The sequence below is a fragment of the Fukomys damarensis genome, unplaced genomic scaffold (genome assembly GCF_012274545.1).
Source record: "Fukomys damarensis isolate Sample0158 unplaced genomic scaffold, DMR_v1.0_HiC HiC_scaffold_30, whole genome shotgun sequence".
NCBI lineage: Eukaryota > Metazoa > Chordata > Mammalia > Rodentia > Bathyergidae > Fukomys > Fukomys damarensis.
Window position 1 is genome coordinate 27,855,044 of NW_022900942.1, and position 22,710 is coordinate 27,877,753.

General features: G+C 37.8%; 1 protein-coding gene across 2 annotated transcripts in view; it reads left to right on the forward strand.

The window, feature by feature from the left end:
* Positions 1–22,710, forward strand: part of Atp8b1 (ATPase phospholipid transporting 8B1) — an 84,762-nt gene that overhangs the window by 57,879 nt on the left and 4,173 nt on the right. For both annotated transcript variants that reach the window (XM_019209219.2, XM_010635450.3), the window contains exons 16-26: positions 3,535–3,723; positions 5,617–5,729; positions 7,823–7,987; positions 8,721–8,832; positions 10,334–10,409; positions 13,917–14,046; positions 14,447–14,735; positions 19,052–19,275; positions 20,476–20,559; positions 21,274–21,519; positions 21,828–21,966. In XM_019209219.2, the coding sequence (XP_019064764.1) occupies positions 3,535–3,723; positions 5,617–5,729; positions 7,823–7,987; positions 8,721–8,832; positions 10,334–10,409; positions 13,917–14,046; positions 14,447–14,735; positions 19,052–19,275; positions 20,476–20,559; positions 21,274–21,519; positions 21,828–21,966 (1,767 nt within the window). The remainder of the gene's footprint in view (positions 1–3,534; positions 3,724–5,616; positions 5,730–7,822; positions 7,988–8,720; positions 8,833–10,333; positions 10,410–13,916; positions 14,047–14,446; positions 14,736–19,051; positions 19,276–20,475; positions 20,560–21,273; positions 21,520–21,827; positions 21,967–22,710) is intronic.

Sequence of the window (22,710 nt, forward strand, 5' to 3'; positions counted from 1 at the left end):
CTTTTTTTTTTTTTTTTTTTTTTTTTTTGATACAAGGTCTTACCAAGTCACTAAGTTGCTGGGCTGGGTTTGAACTTCTGATCCTCCTGTCTCAGCCACTCAGAGTGCTGCAATGTACCACTATGTACCCCTATAGCCACATACCACTATGTCTGGCTCATTCTTTTCTTTTTACATCAGACCCTGAAGCACATAAAAGTCTTCTTGATAAGGTTCCAACCTTGAAGTTTCATAATAGATAAGTCTCAGAGAAGGAATATGCGTAAAAAATTAAATATGTAGAAACCATATGGGATATCTTCCAGCAAGTTTCAAAAAAACCCATTCTTCAAGGATAATCTAATATTTCAATAAAGTGAGACAGCCAGAGTTCAAACTAGGATGGATCCATGGGAAGGGCTGAATCTCTCTTAAACCCCTTCTCCCTCCACAGAGCCCTCCCCTTTTAGGGGCTTACCTAAGTAAGTGCAGAGCACCTGGATAATGCCCCTGTCTTGAGATCACCTGATTAGGACCCAAATTAAATCTGCAAAATCCCCTCATAGAAGCACATAGGTTCGTGCTTATGTAACTGGCAGAAGGTGACCATTCGCTAGATGGGTGTGAACCTTGGGACCACTGAGACTCCTGCTCTTACAGAGGCCATAGAAGCACAGAAAGTTTCTTTCCCTTGGAGGTCTTTACCCAATGGTCAAAGAACTTAATTTATAATGCCTCAGCCTCCAGGTATGACATCCTGGAGCAGAGAGACAAGGGGTTGATGTGGAGGCCCAGGGAGGGATTAGGGTTAGATCTTTGGGGAGAATAACAAATGTAGAAGACATATGGTAAAAGATTTGAAAGGGCTAAAATGATGAGGGGAAAGAGAAACTTTCAAAGCTGGTGAAAGGAAGATCTGACACGCTGTAATCAGCCAGAAGTAGCTAGGAAATTGGAATAAAGAGATGAAAGATGGCATTTGTGGTTCAAGTATCTTTTTTTGGTTTGCATCAATTTTATGAAACAAAGATGAGTCTGTAAAAAATGGTCTTCCTGATTTGCCTCTAAGAGTGTGGTACATGAAGAATTTTCTTCCAAGGGTTAGTCCAAGCGTCTTCCTACAAACAAAGTTGAAGTTTGGACCAAGTCTCTGAGGTTTTTTTCTTCTCTATTAGCCTGCAAGTCTGTGATTCTATTACCAGAAGGCAGTGGAATGATTTTCTTTTTCCTTTAATGATACAAATATCGAGGTGTTGGCTTCAGATAGGATTGTCTCACCCGTAGAAATGTTACCACTTTTCATTATTGTGTTTCATTTCTCTGCTGGAAAAAAGCTTGTTGTTAATATTATGTAATGTACCAAAGGGCCAACTAAAATTGTGAAGGGAGGCGTTTTGTTCTCGCTGCTGCTTGCTTAGCTCTGGGTAAACACTTTTCCCTTTGGCATTTGTGTATGTTTATGGAATGGATGGATTTAGCAAGGACATTTATGCTTTCTGGATGAACAAATAAAAAGCAAGCATATAAAGTCATTGTTAATTATTAATTGGGAGTACTTAGTACTTACTGACTTACAATGAATTATCTGAGCCAGCACAAGAAGGAAAGAGTGAGAAGGGGTGTTTAGTTCTACCTGTAACCATTTACCTGGGAACCTCCTGCCCATCCAAATAGATAGGTGTGAAAAGCTGCCCATGTAACCTGTGGCTGGCGTCCTGGTCATACCCATGCTGGAAAACAAAAATGCCCTTTTCTACAAAAATTCATCTGGCTATGGAAATACTTTTCTTTCTATTTTGAGACAGAATAACTTGGGCAGGAAATAGAAAATTTTGGGTGGGCAGGGTATTTTTTTAACTTTTATTGCAATATAACAGATGTGCAAAGAAATGTACATATCATAACTAGACACTCAGTGAATAGACCTTTATGATTAGTACTCATTTATAAAAGAAAGCCAGTAGTCTCGCATATGCCCATAATCCCAGCACTGAGAGACTGAGGCAAGAAGAGGATGGTAAATCTGAGCCCACCTAGACTACTTAGCAAGACTGTCTCAAAAGAAAAATATTTTTTTCCTCAATCTCCAGTATTGAAAAAAAAGGTTATGAAAGAAAGTAAAACATACTATCAATTCCCCCAAAAGTCCCTTTTGTGTTCTCTCTGCTTACTCTCTATCCATGAAAACTCTCCTGGCATTGGATAATGTGGGTTAGTTTTGCCCATGTTTAAGACTGTATGAGCAGAATCCTGTAGAAGAACATGGATTCTTTGGTTGTCTGGTTTCTTTCACTCAAGATTGTGGGATTTATTCTTACTGAAGTGTAGCTATGCATAGAGGTAATTTTCTATTATTTAACTTTTAAAAATTAATATACTGGAGGCAGGGGTGTAGCTCAGTGGTAGAAGGCATGCTTAGCATGCACAAGGCCCTGAACAACAAAAAGAGAAAAAGAAAATCAAGCTATTGATCAGATTGACAAAGTTTCATTGTTTTCTAATGAGAATAAATGTGGTAAAGTAAACACACTTTTCTGGAGGTAAGATAAACTGATATGATCCTTTTGGAAGACAAAGTAGAAATATATAGCACTGGGCTTAAAAGTGATCAGTATAGGGCCCAGGGTGTAGCTCAGTGGTACAGCACACACTTAGCGTGCATGAGGCCCTAGTTTCCGTCCCTGGCACCACAAACAAATGAAAGTCAACTCTCTCTAGCTCAGTATTTTACCTCTAGGAATCTGTCCTTGAAAAAAATCTTTTTTTTTTTTTTTTTTGATACAGAGTCTCACTATGTAATTTAGGCTGGCCTTGAGCTCACTATGTAGCTCAGGCTGGCCTCTAACCCTCCTGCTTCAGTTTCCCAAGTGTATAAAAAAATTTTTTTTTTTTTTTTTTTTGATACAGAGTCTCACTATGTAATTTAGGCTGGCCTTGAGCTCACTATGTAGCTCAGGCTGGCCTCTAACCCTCCTGCTTCAGTTTCCCAAGTGTAGCAATTACAGGCATGCAACACTACATCAGGCTAGAAAAAAATCTTTATACTAACAGAAAGGTTATTACAATGTTATTTTTGAGATTTTATATTTTTTCCAAAAAATTGGAAGTAAATTAAGTGCCTATAAAGGAAATGATAACATGTTTACATTGATCTAAATAATATATATGAAGAATTTTTAAAGATATGGTAACATGTTCAAAATATAATGTCAAGATAATCCAGATGTAAGCATCTACTCAGCATGACAGAAACTATTCTAAAAACAGGCATTTTAAAAGGATTAAAAGGAAAGATAACATGGTATAGCCTGTGGATAGTGGGATTATGGGGACTTCCCTATTCTGACTAGTTGTTTTATTTCTAATTTCTATTGCCATTTATAATTCAAATAAAAATTTAACATGTAAGAAGCTTTACTTTGGCACAGCCCTTAAGGGTCACATCCGTGGGGACGTGCTGAGCTTTACAGAGGATTCCAAGTAGAGAACTTGGGGATGCATTCTGTGTTTAGTTTCATAGCTTTTCTGGGATTTCTCTCCTGCTTTTCTTGTTAGGTCAGATCAACTACCAGGCAGCCTCACCAGATGAAGGTGCCCTGGTAAACGCCGCAAGGAATTTTGGCTTTGCCTTTCTCGCCAGGACACAGAACACAATCACCATCAGTGAACTGGGCACTGAAAGGACCTACAATGTTCTTGCCATTTTAGACTTCAACAGTGACCGGAAGCGAATGTCTATAATAGGTGGGTCTTCCTCAGACTCTATGGCTCATTCAATTCGAGGTTGCTTTTCACTCATTTTATTTAGCAATGCCAGGATAAAGCAGGTAATGAATGGGCTATTCAGCACCCGAAGGCTGTCCAAAGACTTAGAGAAATGGTCGGTGTTTTCCGTTAGCTCTAGTCTTCACTATGTCCTTTATACATAAGGGCATTCTGGACTATCAGAATCCTGCAAAGGCCATGTCCATGGTCTGTGTCTACCATAGAGGCCTCCAGTTGCTAAATCTGGTGGGGCAAATGCAACTTGACCTAGCAGCTGTGGTGGACAGCCTGCAGTGCTGCTCATGACATGTGCTCCCCCGGCCCCCGTTCTAGTACTTATTTTCTATACATGGTACCAGGAGGGAGGACTCAGCAGGAGAGGAGTTGTGAGAAAAGGGAGGCTGGGTTTATGCAACGTAACTTTAGTCCAAGCCCTTAACCACAGGCCATCGAGTGGAGATGAGGATAACTTCCTATTTCTGAAGTTATTTTATTTTCGGTTAGTAATCTGAAATAATTTTAAATTTATGAGAAAAATTGTAAGGATGGTTTGAAGGACTTTTGTGCACCCCTTAATACCACCATTTGTTAACATTTGCTATACTTGGGCTGGGGATTTAGCTCAGTGGTTCTGCCACCTGCCTCGCAAGCACAAGGACCAGAGTTCGATCCCCAGTACTGAAAAAAAATAAGTTGCTATACTTTCCAATTTCACTATTTATACAAATTAGTATCTTCTGAACCATTTGACAATAAAACACAGACCTCATGCCCTAAATATATTAGTGAGGCCTGCCTAAGAACAAGAAATTTCACTCATCTATAAAGTAAAATGACCAGAATCAGAAAATTTACTATCATACAAAATTATGTAATCTATAAATTTTTCCAAATTTTACCATATTTCTTTCTAGTTTTCTAGTCTTCTCTTCCCTCTATCCCTCCATCTCTCTCTCTCTCTGTTTGTCTTCCTCTCTTCTCCTCTCCTTATGTTTTCCTGGTCCAGAATCTAATCCAAAATTACATGTTACATTAAGTGATCATGATTTAAACATTTTTTGATCTTCCATATACTGACATATGTGGAAAGCAGAGGCATAGGACATTTGTAGTCTGTCCCTCCATTTGGATTTGTTTGATGTTCACTCATGATTAGACAAATTCAGGTTATATATTCTTGACATATGTGATTCTATGCCCTTCTTGAAATGACAGAAGGCACATAATGTCATTTTGTCTCATTAATGGTGGCACTAACTTTGATCATTTGGTTAAGATAATGTCCATAAACCTTGTCCACAATGACACTGAATTTTTAACCAATAAAAATATATAGGCCCAACTGTCTACTGAACTCTTACTGAGTGCTTTCTGTGTGCCTAACATTGGTCTGAACTTACTATCATCCTGGAATCTATGTTGGAGATCTTGAAATCTAGTTAGTGATGAGGTGCATACTGCAATTAAATTATTGGGCAGATCAAAATACAAGAAAATGGTTGTAGGAGGCATATTATGGTCTTGTATAAATGTCACAAGTTCACAGGTAAGAATGGACAAAGGAAATTTTATGGAAAAAAGGAGCTAGCACAGAATATAGTGCATAGTCAGGAGTCTAAATATTTGTTAAACGAATAAGTAGACATGGAAAACTGAGTTGACTATGATGGAAACTTTTCATACTTATTTCACTATTACATTCATTGTAGACAGTGGCTCACCAAACTTGTTGAAGGCAACACTTTTCCAGATGCATTGATGATGTTAAACTAATGTATTATGAGCACAGTAACCCTTCATATTAACTTTATAAATGTAGTTTTCTCTTAAGAACTTGACTCCATTGTGTGCTTTTCCTTTCCTTGCTACCAGTAAGAACCCCCGAAGGCAACATCAGGCTCTATTGTAAAGGTGCTGATACTGTAATTTATGAGCGATTACATCAAATGAATCCTAGAAAGCAAGAAACACAAGATTCCCTGGATGTAAGTCCATTTTTTCTATATCTGCTAGAGATTCTGGTCTTACTTTGTGGTAGTGTCTGTTAATGTTAAGCTCATATGAAAGCTACAAGTTAACTTGTTGACCCTTCCCTCGGCACCAAAACAGGAACATGGCCAAATGGGTACTAGTTCTGCCCCTGCTGCCGACGTCCTAGGAAATGACCATGGAGCCCTTTCTCAGCATCCCTGTCTGCAGGTCTGAGTGGCCTGTCTTCTAATGATCTCAAGAAAGCTACAAAGTGTTACCAAAAAACACAGTGTGTGTTTAAATTTTTAGAACAGTAAAAGACACATTAATCCCCCTTGCTTCAAACACATTTATCCCATTGTCCTTTTCACTTTCTGAATCAGTTCTGGAAGTTCTCTTTTGTAAGTGTCAAATCCTTGTACTGTCATGGTTACCTTTACGTCCTGAATCAACTGAAAATGCATACCTTTGGGGGTCATTTTGACTTAGAAAAGAGCCAGAAGTTGCACAGTGCCAGATCTGGTGAATAGATGGAGGAGGACACACTGTAATATTTTCATGAGCCTGCCTTTCCTATTTTTAATCATATCACATAAAGACACTCAAGAAAGAGGACTTCCAGAATTGCTTCAGAAAGTATCCAGAATGATGGGATAAGTGTGTTAAAAGTGAGACAGATACTTTGAGGGGAGACAATGGCAATGTGTCTTTTAATGTAATATTTTTAAAATAAGCATTCATTGTTTCATTCTTCTCTTGTACACTAAGCTATAATCTTAATATTTCTGTGATCTCCAAGAACTCCACCAACTTCCTGATATAGAGTGAAGTGTCCTATAAGACAGGGGATAACAAAGAAAGATGGTAGATCATTGTGTTCTGATGCTTTTGTTAGCAAAAAAAAAAAAATTTTTTTAAAAAAAAAAAAAAAAAAAAAAAAAAAAAAGGTTTAGCCTTCATTACATCAAAGTCGCTATCTTAGTATGCTGTGTGGTGATACTGCAGCTACTAGAATATTTCTGAAACTTGCACTTTAGAAATTGTCCACAAGTTCTCATACTGTTTGATTTTGTATAACGTAGGCAGTGAGGTGCAAAGGAGATCAGCTAAAACTTGTGTCTCTGTTCTGCCTCTTAACTAGATATTGTGTCCTTGGAAAAATGCTTAGTATATGATATGAGCCATTAATTCCCCATGTGAAAAGGGAAAGAATAATTCCCACCATGGAAGGTCTTCACAACAGAAAACATCTTTGCACTTAGTAGGTCATTAATGAAGCGTGCTCTTCCCTTTATTTTAAACATCCACGGAGGGTTAGAGTCAGCCAAATGTCCTGCAGAGAGAAGCTTGGTGAATGGGTAGTTTATTAATGGGGTCACATTTTAGATTATGTATTCTCACTAATACAGATAAAATAGATGATTCTCAGGAGGATGTGAACACACTGTCAACTAATCAACTAAATATACAGAACCTTCTAAGGAATCTTTGAAAGCAAGCACTAGGTTGAACCAGTTCTGCTGTCCTGGCTAGACAAGATGTGACTATGAAGGAATAAAAGATTTTTATTGGTTCATATTATAGCCATTTAGAATTATTTAATCTGCTCAGTATAGGAAAATTACCAGATACTTTTTTTTCCTTAAAATGTTTGACCTCAGCTTTAATGTGGCTCACAGATTTTAGAGTTGGTCTGAGGATTGATGTTTGATTGAGAGTTCACAATTTATTGAATTGTAACGCATTTTATGGGTACAATTGATAAAGTCATCAGGTCTCTGTATATAACATCATTACACCCTTTGTTATTTTCTTAGTTATTAAGAGAAAAAAGTTTTTTTCACTCTTGTGACTTGACTTAGAATAAAGGTAACTTTTTTCACTTTAACTAATTTAGGAACTAGAAATATAGTTCTAAGACCCTAAGGATGCTTAGAAAACAAAGTGTATTGTAAACCAAAGTTTAATCTCTGTAGAATCCTTCATATTTCACTGCCTCTTTTTAAATTATCTTAGTATATTACTCAGAGTAAGATTTCAAACTTGATTTTAAACTACATAAAATTAACTATTCCTGCATGGGTGGCTTGTCTTTTAAATAAAATAGATTTTTGCAAGTGAAACTCTTCGAACCCTGTGCCTTTGCTACAAGGAAATTGAAGAAAAAGAATTTGCAGAATGGAATAAAAAGTTTATGGCTGCTAGTGTGGCCTCAATCAACCGGGATGAAGCTCTAGATAAAGTGTATGAGGAGATTGAGAAAGACTTAATTGTGAGTTTTACCCATAATAAATTTTTCCTTGGTGTTCTAAACTGGGTTGAAAATTTTATTGCATTTCATTAAATTTTTTATCTTGTGCTTTCAAGATCATTCTAACTTCAACATTTGAAACTGGTACAAAGAAACTAGGTCATTTGAATTTCTCTGTTCTGAAACACAAAATAGAAGTTAGTGTTGGAGAAGCCAAAAGGAAAAATAAAATTCAGAGAGGTTCTGATCTAACTCCATTATTTTTAATATCACTTTTTAAAATTCATTGTGAGTTTTATATAATAACAAACCAGAATTTCTTTCATTATTAGAATTACTGAAACATTCTGAAAAATTCTGAACTAAGAGGAATATACCATTTTTAAATGAAGTTTTGTAAAACCATAATTATTGCCTGTAGAGTTTAGATTAATGAAAAATAGCCAACAAATCTAGGTGAAGCAACAAATATACAAGAAAGTGTGTTTTTAACATCACTGATTTTGTACTTGCTTTTTTATTTATTTATTTTGTCCTGGTAAATTAAACAGTTCGTGCTTTAAGGGAATGTTTCATGCTGTTTTGGTTTGCGGTGTGAGTAGTGTGGCAGCATTCTTGCCAGCGCTACCGCCTGGCCTCCGTAGAGCACCAGTAGGGAGTATAATTATCACTTCTTTTTAGAGGTTGGCAAACTGAAGTTAAAGAAAATTTGGGGTTTATTTTCTAATTGCTTTTTTCCAAATGTATATTCCAGCTATTAGGAGCTACAGCTATTGAAGACAAGCTACAGGATGGAGTGCCAGAAACAATTTCAAAACTCGCAAAAGCCGACATTAAGATCTGGGTGCTCACTGGAGACAAAAAGGGTACTTTTTGGTGTAGGGAAGAATATCTATTAAGTCACAAGTATTTATACCTCTCGCTTCCTTTGCACACGATGACTTCCCGTCCTGTACAAATATCATCCATTACTTTAAAAGGGGACACTTTCTCTTCTTATAAACCTTCCTCTTATTCTAGCCCATCTTGCCCCTGTCCTTCCCTTAACTGCCTCAACAGCAGAGTTCATGTTTGTAAGTTAGCTCCTTGTTGTGTCTTACTGATTGTGATTGGTCTTATCTGTCCAGCCAGACATGGGTCCCTATCCTGAGAAGACCAACTCCCTGTGCCTCCAGTCTTTCCAACAGTTTTCCATGTGTTGGACATATACTAGAACAATATAAAGTACTGAACTACAACTTTTGTTTTCTTGGCTATTTTATTGCTTGAAAATCAGAATTCAATATTTATACTTTAGGAAAAACTTTAACTTTTAAATTTAGAGCTCAACAAGTTATTGTTTGGCATTGATCCTTTATTCCACAAGCCTCTCACAGGAGATCAGAGAATGTCTCTTGCTCTGACTTCATCAGTGGGTTACACACACTGCCAAGTCAAGGGAAGAACAGCCCTGACCTTTAATAAGTACCAAATGGATGGTAATGGAAGAAGGGGAAAAATATTGTCAGGAGGAGCCCTGTGTGAGGTTTGATGGAAATGCTTTCCTTTGCCCCACCCAATAACAAAGTGATTAAACCACATAATCTGAGCACACTTAATAGCTTATGCACAATTAATTTATTGAATAATTTATATATTTGATAATATAGCAAATTTTATTATTCAAAGCATCTCAAACTAGCCTTTCATTTTCACTTATTACAGAGAAAGGTGTCTTTTCTTTAACTGATGTCTACATATTGCTATAGAAAAACAGCATATTTGCTTGAATCTGGCTATGTTCAGGAGTTGAAAGAAATCATTACATGTTGAGTCTCTAATCTAAAAGTCTGAGATCCAAAATGCTCAAAATCTGAAACTTTTTGAGTACTGACATTATTATTGGTAGTGGTAATTTGGTTTTTTGGATGCAGGTTCTTGCTGTGTAGTTCACTCTGGCTTTGAACTCACTGTGTAGTTCAGGCTGGCCTCAAATTCGCAGTGATCTTCCTGCCTCAGCCTCCCAAGTGCTGGAAATACAGGCGTGTGCCGCCATGCTTGGCCTTCAATGCTGACTTGATGCCACAAGTGGAAAAGTTCTCGCCTGACCTCATGTGGCGGGTCATATTTACTGAAAATACTGCATAAAATTATCTTTGGGCTATGCGTGTACAGCTTATATGAAGCATAAACAAATTTGTTTTTAGACCTGGCACTTCTCTCTAAGACATATCATTTGTAAGCAAATACCGCACAATCCAAAAAAAGAAATCTGAAACATTCCTGGTCCCAAACATTTCAGATCAGGATATACAATCTGTATTATTTAAGGCCAAGTATTTAATCTGACAGTAGGAATGACATTTAACTTAGCTTTCTCTGTTGCAGAAACTGCCGAAAATATAGGATTTGCTTGTGAACTTCTCACAGAAGACACCACTATCTGCTACGGGGAAGACATAAAGTAAGTAAAGGGCTTGCTCTGCATAATGCTGTAGGACCTCCTTTTTCCAAAGTCAAGACTAGATGCAGATGTCACCATATTTGCACAAAGGGGTGCTAGAATATGTCACATAGGAGAGTTTGCTCACGTTTAAAGTAATCAAGAGAACAACAGGTGTCCCAAGTTATGGTAGGTCTGCCTTATGTTGAGCACACGTTAGTCTCAGGGAAACTTGGGAGCTCTTAGGGCTTATGGTTCTCCATTCTTTAGAAGTTCTTGAGAGGCCGGGGATTCAGGTTAGTGGTGCGCTGCCTGCCTTGCAAGAGCACGGACGCAAGTTTGATCCCCGGTACTACCCCTAAAAAAAGAAGTCCTTGGTGCTTGTTCATCTGCTGAAAAAGGCAGTGCACTTGTGGTATCACTAGCAAATTAATATGAATTATGCTTTTGCTCTTTCTAGGGATTTTACCTTTTGGAAGAGAAATAAAAGGTGGGGTGGGACCAACCAACTTTGTCACAGAAGGAAAATGTTTGAGTGGGTTACATCATGTAGGTCATCTGTACTCTAGATAGAGATGGGCAGGCCTAATACTTTTAAACCTCAGCTATGCTGGAACATTTTTTAGCACTGAATCAGAGTCTCCGCAGACCTGGAAATATAGACCAGAAGAGCCCTGTCTTGTTAAGAAGCTATAAAACTAGACCCAGTTACCAAGATGCTTACTGATGGCTTAACAGTTCCATTTATTCCTTAAGATTTTTTCTCAAAACACTGTCAGGCTGGCACAAGGTCAAAGTTAGCTGTTAATGTACAGATTTGCTAGGTCTACTAAGATGATGCAGAAATTAATGATCCTTTTTAGTCAGTCTTCTTTCTAATGATGACGATAGAGCGTTTGTGTTTCCAGTATTTAGACACACTGCTAAATTAGGCAAAATCAGAAGCCTTATTATCTAAATCAGTTCCGCTTAAACAGAAGCACATAAACCATGCTTCTTTGTGCTTTTAAATTTTAAAAAAGTAGCAATAGACAAATAAATGTTTGGTATGTTTAAGTGGTTTTTGACTGCCAGTAATTTGCTTAATTACCATATGGCTTTATTTATTTTTGATGGGGGACCTTAATAAATTTCTGCTTTCTTTTTTGAAAGGTTAGAAATTGGTTACTATGCTAAATTATAGATAAAATTTATACATCTAGCAAAGTTTATGATCAAGCTCTTAGCCAAGCGTACCTTTAGAGAGAAGTGAATGATATTTCTAGATGTTTCCCAAAATGGTGACTCCTATAAAATGATTTGAATAGGTAATTTCATGTTTTTTTTCTCTTTTGGCCTTTATTTTTTAATTAATTTAATTTTTAAAAATTGCAGTACTCGAGATTGAATCCAGGAAGCACTGACCTGTATCTCGAATCCTTTTTACTTTTATTTTTATTTTTATTTTTATAAATTTTGAGATGGGGTCTTGCTAAATTGCCCAGGCCAGACTTGAACTTGGCAATCCTCCTGCCTCAGCCTCTGGAGTATCCGGGATTACTGGTGTGTGCGGCCACACCCTGCCTCTTCCAGCCTTTTAATGTTTATCTTGGTCATTTTTAATTTGAAAATGAGGATTAAATGAATGTGGAAAGGGACAGTAAATGCCCAGTCTTGTGGTGCAGTAGTCCTCAATGGTGGGGCTTGCCCTCCGGCTTTACAGTGTCTGCAAACATCTCTGGTGTTGAAAGCAGGGCAAGACTAGTGCCAATGGCTTCTAGTGGGTAGGTGCCAGGGATGCTGTTGAATATACTATAGTTTACAAGAAATGACATACAACAGAATTACCTGGGCAAAGACACTGGTCGTGCCAAGGTTGAGAGACCTTCCTTGAGAAATAATGGCTGAGTGTATGGAATGGGGAATGCCTTAGGCTGAAAGTGGAGAAACATGAGTCTTCTTTCCAAGTTTCCCATCATCTTGCTGCAAGAAGGCGTATCACCTTGCTGTAGCTTGATTTCCCTATTTGTAACGTGAAGAGATTGGACAAGATATTTAAGGGTCTACTCCTAAATTCCATGATTCATTTTCCCATTACATAAAAGTGTTACTAGCAGGGTGTGGTGGTGCACACCAGTAATTCAGCTGTTTGGGAGGCTGAGGCAGGAGGACCTTGAGTTTGAGGCCTGGGCAATTTAGCAAGACTTGCTCTCCAAATAAAATTTTAAGGAAGGAAGGAAGGAAAGGAAACAATAGAGAGAAAAGGGAGAGGGAGACAAAGGGAAGGAGGAAAGGAGGGAGAGGGAGGAAGGGGAGGGGTGGGGCAGGGAGAGAAGAAGAAAAGAAACAAGACCGAGAGTAAGAGAGGAGGGAGAGATAGAGAGGAAGTCAGAAAGAAGAATTACATGCCAATAATTTGTTGACATAAAGAACTGAGAATTTTCAAAAATGGACACAATTCTGTAGTCAAGGTATTATAATTCAAGTCAAGATTGCCTTCCTTGTATTGCTTATGAACACACTGTCAAGTGTATCTTCCTTTGACTGTCTTTGGTAAACAGTGAAATGCCAAGAATATGGTGCCCTTCCATAGTGGAAGAATCAAAATTTAGTAAGATTAAGAGGAGGCACAAATGGCTGAGAAGAAGAGGAGACAATACTCAACAGCATAGTAATTAGGGAAATGCAAATCAAGACCACAAGGCACTGTTGCCTCCTAGGGAGGCGGAGGTATGGGTGGAAAGGGGAATAAAGAGGAGGAGGAGAAGAGAAAGAAAAGGAGGGAGGGAGGGAAGAGAGAAAGGAAGAAACAATGAAATAAAAGTGTCAAGGAGGCTGTGGAGAAAGCAGAACCCTTGGCTATCTTGGTAGGAAAACAAATGCAGCAGCAGACCTTCCCACCACTATGAGAAGCAGTATGGAGATTCCCCAAAAAATTTAAAAAGAATTATCTGTGATTCAGCAATCCTGCTTCTTGGTAGTCTCCAAAAAGTTGAAAGCCAGATCTTGAAGAGACATATGTATGCCCATGTTTATAACTGTACTTTCCATAAATAGCCAAGAAGTGGAAGCAAGCCAAGTATCCGTCAGTGTATAAGTGGATAAACGGAGGTGTATCCATACAGTGGAATATTATTTGTCCTCAAAAGGAAAATAAATTATGACAAGTTATAGTATAGATGAATCTTGAGGCTACTAAGTGAAATAAGTCACACAAAAAAAAACACAAATCCTACCTGATTACGCATATATAAGTTATCTAGAGTTGTCAGCTTCATAGAAACACAAAGTAGGTTACCAGGGCCTGGGAGGGGAAAGAAACAAGGTATTATTATTTAATGAATAAACTATAGAGTTTGAGTTTTACTACATAGAAAATTCTGGAGATTGTTTGCACAACCGTGTGAATATAATCAACACTATGGACTGCAAACTTAAGATAAATTTTTGTGTTTAAAACAATTTTTAGAAAATACATCAAAATTGTCTCGTAGTCTAGGTCCTGTTTATGGTTTTGTATTTTAATTATTTATATTTATTTTCTCACAGTTCTCTTCTTCACACAAGAATGGAAAACCAGAGAAACAGAGGAGTCTATGCAAAATTTGCACCTGTTGTACAAGAACCTTTTTTCCCACCGGGTGAAAACCGTGCCTTAATAATCACTGGTTCGTGGTTGGTATGTACCATGAGTGTCTGCACCTTTGACTAAATGAGAGAAGTTCATTTTGGACCCATTTTTGATGGTTTTGTGTATTTATTAACTTTCCAACTTAAAAAACTCCTAGCCTATAAATGGAAGTTTGATTTTCCAAATTTGAGACTTCATATTATGGGATATAGGAAAAGAATTAACCCAAATAAATAAAAATGCTTATCTTGACTTATAACCAATGGACAATTTTCATTTTTTTCCTTTGTAGATTTTTTTGTTTTCTAAATTTTTGTCATAAATGTTTTATATTCAGAACAGATAGTGATACAAACCATGACCTAGCTTTCACATAAGTGAAGTCTTGAACGTGGTACTTTTAATGTAAAACCTAAAGTGATTAGTAATCCTCTCTGTGATTTTACAGAATGAAATTCTACTAGAGAAAAAGACCACGAAAAGCAATATTCTGAAGCTGAAATTTCCCAGGACAGAAGAAGAGAGACGAATGCGGACCCAAAGTAAGAGAAGGCTTGAAGCTAAGAAAGAACAGAGACAGAAGAACTTCGTGGACCTGGCCTGTGAGTGCAGCGCTGTCATCTGCTGCCGAGTCACCCCCAAGCAGAAGGCCATGGTGGTGGACCTGGTGAAGAGGTACAAGAAGGCCATCACGCTGGCCATTGGAGATGGAGCCAACGATGTGAACATGATTAAAAGTGAGTTGCCCGTAGGTGGCCCATGAGACCCAGATTGCTAGAGGACAGAGAGGAACACTGAGGGCTGCGTGTCTTCAGATTTCACTGCAGAAGTTTTCAGAAAGCAGACCTTTAATGAAGGCACCCGACCATGTGGTGCTCTCCTCGGGAAGCCCACGGTGCATGCTGTGGGAGTGACAGTAGTGCCCAAAGAATGCAAGGAGAAGATGAGTTCTGTTGAGTGGCATTATCATTACTTCTTTCTTTTTCATATGTTCAATGCGGTTTTTTTTTCCCCTCTTGAAAGTTCTTTCATATTTCCTTAGGCCTTTTTAAAAACCCTGATACTTCATAGGTTTTGTAAAATTTTTGCTGGGATGAGTGTTAATTGTTGAACTCTTTCTGGTATTTGTTTTGAAAACATTATATTCCCTCACCTAAGCATCTCTTTCTGGGGCTTTTTTCTACCTTTGGTAAATCTGTTGAACTTCATCATTGGAGCATCTGGTGTTTGGAGTAACATGTTTCGCAATGAGGTAAAACTCCAATGTGTCCTCATTGAATTGCCTAAAAGACTGCCAGGGGCTGTTTTGCTGTTTGGGTTGAGTTCTGTCATGCAGAGACGCCACTGCACTGGCATTAAGCACACAGAACAGGGGTCCTTGTCTACATGTGAGCCCTGTCTTCTTTTCCCCCTATATTACTATAATGGAGTATAGGTGGAATATCCCTTATCCAAAGTGCTGGGACCAGAAGTGTTTACGATTTTGGAGCCTTTCAATTTTGGAATATTTCCACAAATTTTTTTCAGTACTGCTCAAAATTTTGAGATCTTGGAGTATTTTAGATTTTGCATTTTTTAATTAGGGGTGCTCCATTGAAGTAGTAAAAATGCCCAAGCTAGTGAGACAGGAATACTTGTTCTCTTCCTACTGCTAATAGCCTGTGTTGGGTGGAGTTTATGCTCAGACCTGTTTTCTCATTTGAAAATAAGAAAATTTTCTCCAATGTTACTTCCAACTCTGTACTGTCATTCTTGTTACTTCAAAGATCAATTGTTACATGACTACACCTATATATGCATTCCTGTTGTGCTGGGTAGCTTAAATGCATTATACATAACTAGATTTTAATTGGGCTTATTTTGTGACTCACAAGTCCATCTCTTTCTTTTCTTAGAGTCTCCTCCTCCTCCTCCTCTTCCTCCTTGATATGTACTAAGAATATTCCAACTTTATCTTCCTCAAAAGGAGTCACCTATATTACGTATGTCTTCTTGCTTTTTTATCAATGCATATATCTATTGCCACTGCCAGTTTAACTCTTCTCCACTGATTTTTGCATGTGCTTGTCTTACCATCCAAATAGTATTTATTGCTCTTACTTTTCTCTCTAGACAGCTCTAGTTTATTTTCCATTATGTGCCCTTAACAAAACTGTGCCAAAAGGTAACTTAAACATCATTTTTATTCAGTTATAACATAGTCTTCTGAATATTAGAGAAGGCAAGAGGGGGTGGTTTGCCTTGCAGAGTTACCATTTTATTGTATGACAGACTTGAAGATTGTTTTGTTCTTCTCAGTTTAACACTTGATGGTGATATGGGTAGAATAAAGTCAATATATATAAACCTCGTAAAGGTTTGTTCTTGTTTTAAATTTTTCATTAAATCTTGTTATATGCTAGGTACTTTAGAGCACCATTTGGGATGAAAATATAGGAAACTAAGACCTCCTTGAGTACGGGGACTATAGATGTGCACCATCACACCTGGCTCCTTTTTTGACTTTGTCAAAGCTCTCAGTTCTTTCAGATGCATCAAGAACAACATACAGAAGGAAAGTGTTTGCTAGTCACAGAAGTATAGTAAGTCCCCAACTTACAAATGAATTCTATTCCAGGAGAACAGTGGTAAGTCAGATTTGTTTGTAAGTCCAACTAAATGAGTCTTATATACCTTCAACTCAAATATACAATGTAAAGCAAAAAAAAAAAAAAATGCAAGGTGTGTTTGTATCTGTGGAAGTTCGAAACTTGAGTGTTTGTAAGTTGGGGACTTACTGTACAGTGAAATTCAGATGTTAAAAGCAATCTGACCATCAACTATAGAAATGAGGAAATTGTGACCACTTTTCTGTCCTTAGCAAAGGTCCCTAGACCCTTGGAGGTGTGTTCTGCCTGTGTAGTGCTGAAGATGTCTTATACCAGCTGGATGCCTTCAGAAAAAATCAGTTTGTTAAGGAATTCTCAAACTACCAATGCCTACCAGTGAGGCATTTTACCCTGCATTTGTAACTTCAGAAACATTTCCCTGCTTATACTCAGATTTTAGGGGAGAAAACCCTACCAAGAAGCAGTGTTGCCTTACATCTGCTCAGCTGCCTCTAGTTATGCTATAAACCATGCCCATGTTTACTTCACATGTTTTTGGTCTTCTCAGTGAAAGGCTGAAGAACTGATAGCAGGGCCTGGGTCAGGGGTTTCTCTTCCTTAGCCTCAAAAGCCAAGAGAGATTCTCTACTTATCCCTCCATGTTCAGGCTTGTTCAGGAAAGGAAAGATGGTCATGGTTTGGGAGGAAAGAACAGTTTAGCAACCACACATGGTCTAGGAATTATTTGTGTTTTGAAAAAACTCATAAATACAGAATGAAAGGCAGTTGATTCCATTTTTTAGAACTGCAAAGGGTAATTGAAAACATAGGTTTGGACTAGTCACTACAGTTATATTTTGAATTTTCCAGACCTTGGTTTCTGCAACTGCGGCAGGATTTTTGAAACTTCTAATTGGAAGTGTTGACAGTCACTTCTCAGTGTTTGAGTACTAATAGGTTGTGTTAGCCAAAACATTTTCTCTTCTTACTGTCAGTTTTTACATTCATGACTTTTACTACTTAAATAAAATTAACAATTCTTTACCTTGGAAATGTTATTTCATAGCTATTGGAAGAATTAATAAAATTATGACCAATTGTTATCCATTCTGGAAACTTCCTACACACACACACACACACACACACACACACACACACACACACACACACACATGAGTTAAGGTCACCTGCCTCACAAGCACAAGGTCCTGAGTTTGGTCCCCCGTACCAAAAAAAAAACAAAACAAAAACAAAAACAAAAAAAACAAATATATATTAAGGTCATAGTGAGCCATGAATAAATAAGCTTTTGAAAGTTAAAGAGGATGTTAGACAGAACTCTTTTGATTATAAGTATAGGAGGGCAAACAAAGTAAGCTTCAGAAAACATAAATTCATTTGAAAAGATAAATAGAGTCTCACGTTGCCCATTCAAGAAGTCAAGCCTCTGATAGATGCTGGAACCAGCGCGAGAGTTCACAGGGAACCCAGCATCTGTCAGTCTATCTCTCTCCCTCACTGTGCCAATACTTTCTCTCTCAGACCCTTCAGAAAAAAAAAAAAATCCATTCCACATTTTAGGAATTCACATGTTAAAATTCCAGGTACAAACACCTCTAAACACTAATTCCAGAAGACCAAGAGAGGGAGACTAGTTGTCCCAGCTTGGGTTTTCCATCAATTAAGGTTCAGTGCAGGAAACAGACCTCTAGGTACTTTTAGCAAAAACTGCTTAATACAGAGGACTAGGTGCTTTGAAAAGCTCTTGATGGACTGAAGCAACTGGTTCTAGGCTGAGTCTATAACTACTGGTCACTCACAAAAGCTTCTGCCTTTGAGGTTTCTCTGAAGAGCTGCTCAACTGCAGTTGCCTAGCAACATCTGGGCAGATGGAGAATGGGTATGAGCTCTAGTGTAGAAATACCAAAAAGGGAAGGGTTGCCAGGCTCCCATTCACTTCTACTTTCAAGTTACCAGTGGGTATAAACAATGAACCTCATTCACAATGAGAACCTAGCCACAAAGTAATTTGGGAACCTCTCCAATTAGAACAAGGGTGGAACAAAGGTTGAGAGAGCCAATTCATAGTATTTACCACAGATTATGCATCTGCCCATGGCTGATGCGGTTGTGGTCAACTAGGCAGGGACACACAGGGCACAAATGGATGCCTGGGGCTTACCTTGTGGGTGGCTTATAGACGGGTGGTGGATAAGCCAAATGGAATTCACCACCCACCTGAGAGACTTTCACAGATATTTATGGAGGCTTTATTTAGCAATTTGTACCTCTGACTCTTGAGCTGGGTTTGGAGTTGGGAAAGACAGATGGTGAACAAGAGCTTGTGTATTGTTCCATTAATGTGTATGTCTTTGTTGTATTGCTATAGAAACATTTTTTGTCATCAGATGCTTTGCCTTAAGATCCACTTATGATCCATAGTATCGTCTCCCTCTGCCTCATAGCTGCCCACATTGGTGTTGGAATAAGCGGACAAGAAGGAATGCAAGCTGTCATGTCCAGTGATTACTCCTTCGCCCAGTTCAGATACCTGCAGAGGCTACTGCTGGTGCATGGCCGGTGGTCTTACATAAGGATGTGCAAGTTCCTGCGATACTTCTTTTATAAAAACTTTGCATTTACTTTGGTTCATTTCTGGTACTCCTTCTTCAATGGCTACTCTGCACAGGTAATAAAATGCTTTTGTTTGTTTGTTTTTTGGTACCAAGGGTCGAACTCTGGTTCTTGCACTTGTGAGTCAGGTGGGGGCACCAATGAGCTAAACCCCCGGCCCTAAATATTTTTTTTAATTGAGTAATCTCTTAAATGAATATAATTCTAATTCTGAATGAGCAAATATTTTTTTCCTTTCTATTTGTAGTTTGGGGTACATATCTAGTTGGAGTATAATCAAGAGTATGCCTTTTTGGGAATATTTCTGGTCTTTAAGAATATTTTATATACCTTTAGAGGTTACTTGTGTTTTTCTGTTCATCTTCGGTTACTTTTCCATGTTACTTTGTTTTGTGATAGAAAATTGCCAGCTGAGAAGTACAACATTATAATTGACCAAAGCTAAAGGGATTACATAAATTGGGGATAATGACAGATCTATTTTCATGTCTCCGTTTTTTTGTTTTTGTTTTTTTGTCTTCAGTTTTTGCTGAAATGAGAAGGGGTTACCTCTGTGTTAGACTGATAATGTAGCAGAAAAATATCATTTTTTAAATGAACCTAAATTGGTACCTAGAGCTGTCAAATCTTCTTTTATGCCCTGCCATTGTACCTTGGAGACAAAGGAGCCTTGGGGTGAGAGCTAGCAGTGACTCAGAGCAGGGCTGGGGACAAACTCCTGACTCTGGGTCCCCAGTCCACTTCCTCTATCCCACCTTAAGGAATGATGGGTGCTTAATGCAATTTATCCCTTTCAGAAGCATGTTTTCTTTTATTTTTAGGCAGATGCTGCTTTATAAAATGTTTTCATGGAAATGCTCACCTTGCAAAATAAAAATAACCAAAAAAATTTAATAGTATCTACAAGCCTTTTGAACCACTGTTATCAAGTATTCTATTTCATTAATAAAGGGGGATAAAATGACATTCATTTTCTAGTATTATTCAATCACAATAGAGTCTTTTACCAAAATCTTTTTGGAGCACCTAAGCACACTTAGGGTGTCAGCTAGGAGTGGGAATGGTCTGAGATTCTGCCCACTGGATAGAAGAAACAAATGCTTATCTCCTACAGGTATAGATGAGGGGTATTTATTCAAGTGGGCAAAATCCCCACTGAGCTGGGGACATTTCTGCTCAGAGAAAACAGGTAAATGTGTCCGCCAGCCTGGCCAGTTGTCTGTGTATGACCTAGAGCCTCTGTCTTCCCTTGCAGACGGTGTATGAGGACTGGTTCATCACCCTGTACAATGTGCTCTACTCCAGCTTGCCTGTGCTCCTCATGGGGCTGCTCGACCAGGTAGGAGCTGGGTGTGGGGAGAGGAGAAGGTGATGCCTGCTGGAGAGGTTACAGCAGCGATGTCAGTACACCGTCTAGGTTTTATTTCATCCTGATGAAACCCTAGCAGAGTTCTGTAGTGAGGCAATCACTGCTATGCTCATTTTGTAACAAAAAAGGGGGATTTCTGGGACTCTTTTGAATTCATTGATTAGAATGTTCCTTTCAGACACTAAGACCTGACTATTTAGACACCCAAGAGTCTAGTATATCTGTATATTATTTACTTTAAAGGTAAATTTTAACACTTTCCAAAATTTATAATTTAATTTCCAAATTGGTCTACACTTTATTTAATAGCAATTCTCAGAAAAAGTGCTTTAATAAGTAAAATGGGATAATTAAGGATTAACGTATCAACATGTATTTAAACATATTTTTGAAAGTATATATATTCTCTCAAAAGGTTAAAAAAAAATAGCATCCCTATTTTTCTTACATTTTCTTGCCCTAAGCAACAATATGATAAAATTCTTAGTCCTTTTCTGAATTAAATATCAAATAATGGTGCACTAAAACTATGACATTGATCTCTGCTCATGGAAATTTGACAGGATTTGTCATCTCATTTAGTGCTTGTCATCCTATGATTTAACAGCAAACTTGCTGACATCTCTGCCATCTATCTTTGACCTACTGGACAATACATGACTCTAATTTTGTTTTCCCCTTAAGGATGTGAGCGACAAACTAAGCCTCCGATTCCCTGGTTTGTATGTAGTGGGACAAAGAGACTTATTATTCAACTATAAGAGATTCTTCGTCAGCTTGTTGCATGGAGTCTTAACTTCAATGGTCCTCTTCTTCATCCCTCTTGGAGCTTATCTGCAAACTGTGGGACAGGATGGAGAGGCACCTTCAGACTACCAATCTTTTGCTGTCACAGTTGCCTCAGCTCTAGTAATAACAGTAAATTTCCAGGTACGTGGCTTTCCTGACTGTACCTGGGGCCTGTTGGTACCGGTGTATCTGTACATAGGCTAGTTTGTGTACAGCCTGCTCTCTCTCCAACCAAGCCTTCCTCTTTATAGAATGAGTGCTATTTTCATCCATCATTGCAAGCACATTTTCTTTCTTGCCTGAGTCAGGGATGGTTTGGCTTCTGATTGTTTGGTATTCCAGCCAAATCATGCCTAAATTGTGAAATCCCATTTTCAGAATTCTTAGATCTTTTCTTTCTTGCTAACTCCCTAAAATGAATGTGCTGCTTTTCTCTGATTTCCCAACAGATTGGCTTGGATACTTCTTATTGGACTTTTGTGAATGCTTTTTCAATTTTTGGAAGCATTGCACTTTATTTTGGCATCATGTTTGACTTTCATAGTGCTGGAATACATGTTCTCTTTCCATCTGCATTTCAATTTACAGGTTGGTATTTTCTAAATTCCAAAAATAAATGTACAGACAAATGTCATTAGATTCTGGCATAACTTTTGGGTAAATTAAACAAATTCATAGAGGCAAATTAGCTCTAGTAAAAGTTAGTGTCCTGAATGGAAAATGAAGGATAATGGGTGGGAAAGGTGGTGAGCCAGTAAAATAATGTTAAGATACAATTGTGTACTTGTTACATAGTTTAATGACTGAAAGTTTAGATAAAATACTTTTTTCCTACATAAAATCAAGTATCAGTAGATTATTGGTAAATTAAGTATACATGTATTGCTGGTAGCACTGTAATACAATCTTTCCAAAGCAGTTTATGAAAAATGTATAATGGACCATCAAACTTTTCAAAATTTTGACTGCATATTTCCACTTAAAGAAAATACCCTAAGATAAAACATACCAAATTTTAGCAAGGTGACTTGTACAAAGACTGTACATCCACCACATTTCTAATTATGAAAAAGGCAATAAGCTGAAATGGTTCAAGCCCCTAAGAATATTAAAGTAGCTAATCAAACTGTGAAATACTGATATGAGGGAATACCAGCTGAAAAGTTAGCTACATCTTTGAAGATAGGTATATAGAGCAATAATAGAAAATAAAGGTTATGTGGCCAATTGTATAAAAATAAAAGAAAATGACAAATGCTAGAATGAATTTCAGTGGCTATAAATATCATAAGTATCATAAATATCAAATATTAATAAGCATTAAACTAGAAT